Consider the following 7,837-nt stretch of genomic DNA (forward strand, 5'->3'; position numbering starts at 1 on the left):
ATAGGGGTGTATATACCCCCAGTCCATACATAGGGGTGTATATACCCCCAGTCCATACATAGGGGTGTATATACCCCCAGTCCATACATAGGGGTGTATATACCCCCAGTCCATACATAGGGGTGTATATACCCCCAGTCCATACATAGGGGTGTATATACCCCCAGTCCATACATAGGGGTGTATATACCCCCAGTCCATACATAGGGGTGTATATACCCCCAGTCCATACATAGGGGTGTATATACCCCCAGTCCATACATAGGGGTGTATATACCCCCAGTCCATACATAGGGGTGTATATACCCCCAGTCCATACATAGGGGTGTATATACCCCCAGTCCATACATAGGGGTGTATATACCCCCAGTCCATACATAGGGGTGTATATACCCCCAGTCCATAGATAGGGGTGTATATACCCCCAGTCCATACATAGGGGTGTATGTACCCCCAGTCTCTGTATAGTGACACCCACACCATAGCCCCAGACCCCATCAGACCCCCCCAGACCCCTTTCCCCCCCTCCCCTTACCTGTAGCATTATCCAGGCTCTCACACAGCTCCGCCAGCTCCTCCAGGGCCTGCTCGTGGGCTCCGGGCCCCCCCGGGCCCCCCCCTGGCTCCTCCTCCTCGGGGTAGGGCCCCCCCAGCACATCCAGGCAGCGCCGCAGCTCCTCCAGCTCCCCCCCGGTGCCCCCCATGGCCTCGGCCACGGCCGCCCTCAGCCACCGCTGCCGCTGCGGGGACACAGGGGACCCGTGGGTGCCATTGGGGACCCCGTTAGGTGCCATTGGGGCCCATTGGGTGCCATTGGGGACCCCGTTGGGTGCCATTGGGGTCCCCCTTGGGTGCCATTGGGGTCCGTTAGGTGCCATTGGGGTCCTGTTAGGTGTCACTGGGGTCCCGTTGGGTGTCATTGGGGTCCTGTTAGGTGCCATTGGGGTCCCCCTTGGGTGCCATTGGGGTCCCCGCTGGGTGCCATTGGGGCCCCTTGGGTGCCATTGGGGTTCCCATTGGGTGTCACTGGGGTCCGTTAGGTGCCATTGGGGTCCCATTGGGGTCCTTGTTGGGTGCCATTGGGGCCCATTGGGTGCCATTGGGGCCCCTTGGGTGCCATTGGAGTCCCGTTGGGTGCCATTGGGTCCCCTTGGGTGCCATTGGGGTCCCCCTTGGGTGCCATTGGGGTCCTGTTAGGTGCCATTGGAGTCCCCGCTGGGTGCCATTGGGGACCCCGTTAGGTGCCATTGGGTCCCCGTTAGGTGCCATTGGGGTCCCGTTGGGTGCCATTGGGGTCCCCCTTGGGTGCCATTGGGGCTGTTGGGCGCCATTGGGGTCCTGCTGCGTGCCATTGGGGACCCCCTTGGGTGCCATTGGCGTCCCCGTTGGGTGCCCTTGGGGTCCGTTGGGTGCCATTGGGGTCCCGTTAGGTGCCACTGGGGTCCCGTTGGGTGCCATTGGGGCCCCTTGGGGGCCATTGGGGTCCCGTTGGGTACCATTGGGGTCCCCATTGGGTGTCATTGGGGTCCGTTAGGTGCCATTGGGTCCCTGTTGGGTGCTATTGGGGCCCATTGGGTGCCATTGGAGTCCCGTTAGGTGCCATTGGGGTCCCATTGGGGTCCCCTTGGGTGCCATTGGGGCCCCGTTGGGTCCCCGTTAGGTGCCACTGGGGTCCCCGTTGGGTGCCATTGGGGTCCCGTTGGGTGCCATTGGGGTCCCATTGGAGTCCCGTTGGGTGCCATTAGGTCCCCTTGGGTGCCACTGGGGTCCCGTTGGGTGCCATTAGGGGCCCCGTTGTGTGCCACTGGGGTACCACTGGGTGCTCCTGACCCCCCCCGGGGAGCCCCGGTCCCCGCTCACCTCCTCGCCCATGGGCTCCCGGGGCGGGCTTTGGGGCTCTCCGGCCGTCACCGCCATCTCCAGCAGCCCCTGCAGGGAGCGGGGGGGTTCTCGGGGGGGCTCCCCGCCGCCTCCGGCCTCCATCGCCACCGGTACCGGCACCCAAAGGAGCCCAACGGGAGCCTCAGAGCCGCACGCTGCCGCTGGGCGCAGCCATGTTGCCCTGGGCCGGCGCTCACGTGACGGGAGGTGGGCGTGGCTTACGGTATAATAGCCTCCCCCCCCCCCCGCTTTGTTCTCATTGTGCGATGAGCGGCAGCTCCGTCCGCCAATGGGAGCGGCGGAGAGGCGGGAGGAGCGTGCGGCACCCACCCAATCGGAGCTACGAGGAGGGCGGTTCCAACCAATCGACGGCCGAGGGGCGGGCCGGTGGTGAAGGGAGATGATTGGAGGGGAAGGGGAGGGGAGGCAAAGCCCCGCCCCTCCGGGCCGCCAAGCAGCCAATCAGCGCGGCGCGACGGAGGGCGGGCGGCCAATGGGGATGGCGGGGAGCCGCGCGGCACCGGCACGGCGGCGGCGGCGGCGGCGGTCCGGGCCCGGGCCCGGTGCTCCCTGCAATGGGGTCCGGGTAGGGCCCAGCTGCAGAGAGGAGGTACCGGGGTGGGGGGGGGGTGTTTATGGTTCCCTCCCCCCTCCCCGTTCGGTTCCGTTCGGTTCCGTCCGGTTCCGTTCACCCCGGGCCCGGTACCGGTGCTCCCTGCAATGGGCTCCGGGTAGGGCCCAGCTGCAGAGCGGAGGTACCGGGGTGGTGGGAGGGGTGTTTATGGTTCCCTCCCTCCTCCCTGTTCGGTTCCGTTGGGTTCCATTCACCCCGGGCCCGGTACCGGTGCTCCCTGCAATGGGGTCCGGGTAGGGCCGAGCTGCAGAGCGGAGGTACCGGGGTGGGAAGGGGGGGTGGGCCCGGTTCGGTTCCGTTGGGTTCCATTCACCCCGGGCCCGGTACCGGTGCTCCCTGCAATGGGGTCCGGGTAGGACCCAGCTGCAGAGCGGAGGTACCGGGGTGGGACGGGGAGGGGGGCCCGGTTCGGTTCCGTCCGGTTCCGTTGGGTTCCATTCACCCCGGGCCCGGTACCGGTGCTCCCTGCAATGAGGTCCGGGTAGGGCCGAGCTGCAGAGCGGAGGTACCGGGGTGGGAAGGGGAGGGGGGCCCGGTCCGGTTCCGTTCGGCTCCGTTGGGTTCCGTTGACGCCGGGCCCGGTACCGGTGCTCCCTGCAATGGGGTCCGGGTAGGGCCGAGCTGCAGAGCGGAGGTACCGGGGTGGGAAGGGGGCCCGGTTCGGTTCCGTTGGGTTCCGTTGACGCCGGGCCCGGTACCGGTTGCAGCGGCGGGTGACGGCGCGGGAGCTGTGCGAGAACGATGACCTGGCCACGAGCCTCGTGCTGGACTCGGTGCTCGGCTTCCGCACGCATAAGATGGGCGTGAGGTGAGGATGGAACGGGGCGGGGGCGTGGCCTCGGAGGGGGCGGGGTTTGTGCGATGAGGGCGTGGCTTGGTGGAGGGGGCGTGGCTTGGTGAATGGGGTCGCGTTGTGCCAGGATACCGGGGGAGGCGTGGCCTGAAAGGGGGCGGGGTTTGTGCAATGGGGGCGTGTAAAGGGGTTAGGAGGCGTGGCTTGGTGATGGAGGGGCAGGAGATCACGGTGAGGGCGTGGCTTGGCGGAGGGGGCGTGGTTTGGGCAATGAGGTCGCGTTGTGCCCGGATACGGGAGGGCGTGGCCTCATAGGGGGCGTGGTTTGGGCAATGGGCGTGCGTTGCCAGGATACGGGGGGCGTGGCCTCAGAGGGGGCGGGGTTTGTGCAATGGGGGTGTGTAAAGGGGTTAGGAGGCGTGGCTTGGTGATGGAGGGGCAGGAGATCACGGTGAGGGCGTGGCTTGGCTTTGAGGGCGTGGCTTGGGCAATGGGGAAGCGTTGTGACAGGATACGGGGGGGCGTGGCCTCAGAGGGGGCGGGGTTGGTCCGATGGGGGCGTGTTAAGGGGTTAGGAGGCGTGGCTTGGTGATAGAGGGACGGGAGTTCACGGTGAGGGCGTGGCTTTGCATTTGGGGGCGTGGTTTGGTCCCGGGATGGGCGTGGCTTGGAGCGGAGGGCACGTGTTCCCCGCACTCCCTTGGGGGCGTGGCCTTGCTCCATATGGGGTCTCTGAGGGGGGGCGGGGCTTAATCCGGGGGGGGGAGGGCGTGGCTTTGCGTTTGGGGGCGTGGTTTGGTCCTGCGTGGGTGTCTGTAGCGGGGGTGTGTCTGCTCTGAGGGGGGCGTGGCTTGGCCCATAGGGGGCAGGGCTTGGTGCGGGTGTGGGCGTGGCCTTGTGCCAGGGGGGAGTGGTTTGTTCCCGGGAGGGTGTCCATAGAGGGGGCGTGGCTTAGGGGGGCGTGGGCGTGACCCTGCCCATAGGGGGCGTGGCGGGGGGGGGGGCGTGGCTTTTCCTTTGGGGGCGTGGTTTGGTCCTGGCTGGGTTTCCATTGAGGGGGCGTGGCTCTGCCCATGGGGGGCGTGGCTTGGCGGGGGGGGCGGTGTGGCTCTGCCCATGGGGAGGGGGGCCTTGGCGCTGGGGGCGTGGCTCTGCTCAAAGGGGTGTGGCTCTGCCGAGCGGGGGGCGTGGTTTGGTCCTGGGTGGGTGCCCACAGAGGGGGCGTGGCTCTGCCCATAGGGGGCGTGGCTTGGCGGGGGGGGCGGGCTCTGCCTATAGGGCGCGTGGCTTGGTGCTGAGTGTGGGTGTGGCTTTTCCTTTGGGGGCGTGGTTTGGTCCCGGGTGGGTGTCCATAGAGGGGGCGTGGCTCTGCCCATAGGGGGCGTGGCTTGGCGGGGGGGGCGGGCTCTGCCTATAGGGGGCGGTGCTGGGGGAGGGGGGGGCGTGGCTCTCTGTCCATAGGGGGCGGTGCCTGGCGGGGGGGGGGGGGGGCGTGGCTCTCTCTCCATAGGGGGCGGTGCTTGGCGGGGGGGGCGTGGCTCTGCCCATAGGGGGCGTGGCTGGGGGGGGCGTGGCTCTCTGTCCATAGGGGGCGGTGCTGGGGGGGGGGGGCGTGGCTCTCTGTCCATAGGGGGCGGTGCTTGGGGGGGGGGGGCGTGGCTCTCTGTCCATAGGGGGGGCTTGGCGGGGGGGGCGTGGCTCTCTGTCCATAGGGGGCGGTGCTTGGCGTGGCTCTCTGTCCATAGGGGGCGGGGGGGGGGGGGGGGCGTGGCTTTGTCTATAGGGGGCGTGGCTTGGGGGGGCGTGGCTCTCCGTCCATAGGGGGCGGTGCTTGGCGGGGGGGCGTGGCTGTCTGTCCATAGTGGGCGGTGCTTGGCGGGGGGGGGGGCGTGGCTCTGCCCATAGGGGGCGTGGCGGGGGGGGCGTTGCTTGGGGGGGCGTGGCTCTGTTCATAGTGGGCGGGGGGGGGCGTGGCTTGGGGGGTGGGGGGCGTGGCTCTGCCCATAGGGGGCGTGGCTTGGGGGGGGGCGTGGCCTCGACGCTCCGGTTGCCCGCAGCCCCCTGCCCGCGCTGCGCCGCCCCCACCTCCTGCGCGCGGCCGTGGACTCGTTCCGGCGCCGCCGGGACCCGGAAGCCGCGTGGCGCGCGCTGAGCGCGGCGTGGGCGGGGCCCTACTTCCGGCAGCGACGCCCCGCCCAGAGGGCGGCCCTCAAGAGCCACGTGAGCCGCTGGGGGGCGCTGTGGGGAGCGCTATGGGGCAGGGGGTGTTACCTATGGGGCGCGCTATGGGGAGCGCTATGGGGCGATGGGTGTTCTCTATGGGGCGCGCTATGGGGCAGGGGGTGTTCCCTATGGGGCATGCTATGGGGCAGGGGGTGTTCTCTATGGGGAGCACTATGGGGCAGTGGGTGTTCGCTATGGGGCGCGCTATGGGGCAGTGGGTGTTCTCTATGGGGCGATGGGTGTTCTCTATGGGGAGCACTATGGGGCAATGGGTGTTCTCTATGGGGCGCGCTATGGGGCAGGGGGTGTTACCTATGGGGCACGCTATGGGGTGCGCTATGGGGCAGGGGGTGTTACCTAAGGGGCACGCTATGGGGAGTGCTATGGGGCAATGGGTATTCTCTATGGGGCATGCTATGGGGCACGCTATGGGGCAGGGGGTGTTACCTATGGGGCATGCTATGGGGCACGCTATGGGGCAGGGGGTGTTACCTATGGGGCATGCTATGGGGCACGATATGGGGCACGGGGTGTTACCTATGGGGCATGCTATGGGGCAATGGGTGTTCTCTATGGGGCACTGGGTGTTCTCTATGGGGCACTGGGTGTTCTCTATGGGGCATGCTATGGGGCAATGGGAGTTCTCTATGGGGTATGGGGTGTTCTCTATGGGGCACGGGGTGTTCTCTATGGGGCAATGGGTGTTCTCTATGGGGAGCACTATGGGGCAATGGGTGTTCTCTATGGGGCACAGGGTGTTCTCTATGGGGCATGCTATGGGGCAATGGGTGTTCTCTATGGGGAGCACTATGGGGCAATGGGTGTTCTCTATGGGGCAGTGGGTGTTCTCTATGGGGCACAGGGTGTTCTCTATGGGGTGCACTATGGGGCACTGGGTGTTCTCTACGGGGTGCACTATGGGGCAATGGGTGTTCTCTATGGGGCATGGGGTGTTCTCTATGGGGGACACTATGGGGCACTGGGTGTTCTCTATGGGGAACACTATGGGACATGGGGTGTTCTCTATGGGGCACACTGGGGCACACTGTGGGGCAGTGGGTGTTCTCTATGGGGCATGGGGTATTCTCTATGGGGCGTGCTATGGGGCAATGGGTGTTCTCTATGGGTCACACTATGGGGCACGGGGTTCTCTGTGGTCCGGGGGGGTCTCTATGGGGCTGGGGGTGTCTCTATGGGGCAGGGGGTTCTCTATGGCGCGGGGGTTCTCTATGGGGCAGGGAGGTCTCTGTGGTGGGGGGTTTCTCTATGGGGCACGGGGGTCTCTATGGGGCAGGGGGTCTCTATGGGGCGCAGGGGTTTCTCTATGGGGCATGGGGGTCTCTATGGGGCGGGGGGTTCTCTATGGGGCAGGGGTTCTCTGTGGTCCGGGGGGGTCTCTATGGGGCAGGGGGCGTGGGGGGGCTCTATGGGGTAAGGGGGGTGGGGGGGTCTCTATGGGGCAGGGGGGTCTCTATGGCACGGGGGTTCTCTATGGGGCAGGGGTGTCTCTATGGGGTGCAGGGGTTTCTCTATGGGGTGGGGGGGTCTCTATAGGGTGCAGGGGTTTCTCTATGGGGCACGGGGGTCTCTATGGGGCGGGGGGGTCTCTATGGGGCACGGGGGTCTCTATGGGGCGGGGGTTCTCTATGGCGCGGGGGTTCTCTATGGGGCAGGGGTGTCTCTATGGGGTGCAGGGGTTTCTCTATGGGGTGGGGGCATCTCTATGGGGAGCAGGGGTTTCTCTATGGGGCACGGGGGTCTCTATGGGGCGGGGGGTTCCCTATGGGGCAGGGGGGTTCTCTATGGGGCAGGGGTTCCCTATGGGGCAGAGGGGTTCCCTATGGGGCAGGGGGGTTCTCTATGGGGCAGGGGTTCCCTATGGGGCAGAGGGGTTCTCTATGGGGCAGGGGTTCCCTATGGGGCAGGGGGTTTCCCTATGGGGCAGGGGGGTTCTCTATGGGACAGGGGTTCCCTATGGGGCAGGGGTTCCCTATGGGGCAGGGGGGTTCTCTATGGGACAGGGGTTCCCTATGGGGCAGGGGGGTTCTCTATGGGGCACGGGGGTCTCTATGGGACAGGGGTTCTCTATGGGGCAGGGGGGTTCCCTATGGGGCAGAGGGGTTCTCTATGGGGCAGGGGTTCCCTATGGGGCAGGGGTTCCCTATGGGGCAGGGGGTTCCCTATGGGGCAGGGGGGTTCTCTATGGGGCAGGGGTTCCCTATGGGGCAGGGGGGTTCCCTATGGGGCAGGGGGGTTCTCTATGGGACAGGGGTTCCCTATGGGGCAGGGGGGTTCCCTATGGGGCA

The 7,837-nt window shown here is 66.7% G+C and overlaps 1 protein-coding gene across 1 annotated transcript; it reads right to left on the bottom strand.

Annotated features, from left to right (window-relative positions):
- Window positions 1-535: 535 nt before the first annotated feature.
- On the bottom strand, window positions 536-1,983 carry HSPBP1 (HSPA (Hsp70) binding protein 1; the record flags this gene model as incomplete). Its single annotated transcript, XM_057425319.1, has 2 exons — window positions 1,861-1,983; window positions 536-740 (listed from the first exon to the last, which is right to left on the bottom strand). Coding segments are annotated over exons 1-2 (328 nt in total), but the record flags the coding sequence as incomplete, so codon positions are not given.
- Between the last annotated feature and the right edge of the window lie 5,854 nt (window positions 1,984-7,837).

The sequence above is a fragment of the Pezoporus wallicus genome, unplaced genomic scaffold (assembly GCF_028554395.1).
Source record: "Pezoporus wallicus isolate ANWC-B61680 ecotype Strahan unplaced genomic scaffold, APGP_CSIRO_Pwel_v1 contig_10804, whole genome shotgun sequence".
Taxonomy (NCBI): Eukaryota; Metazoa; Chordata; class Aves; order Psittaciformes; family Psittacidae; genus Pezoporus; species Pezoporus wallicus.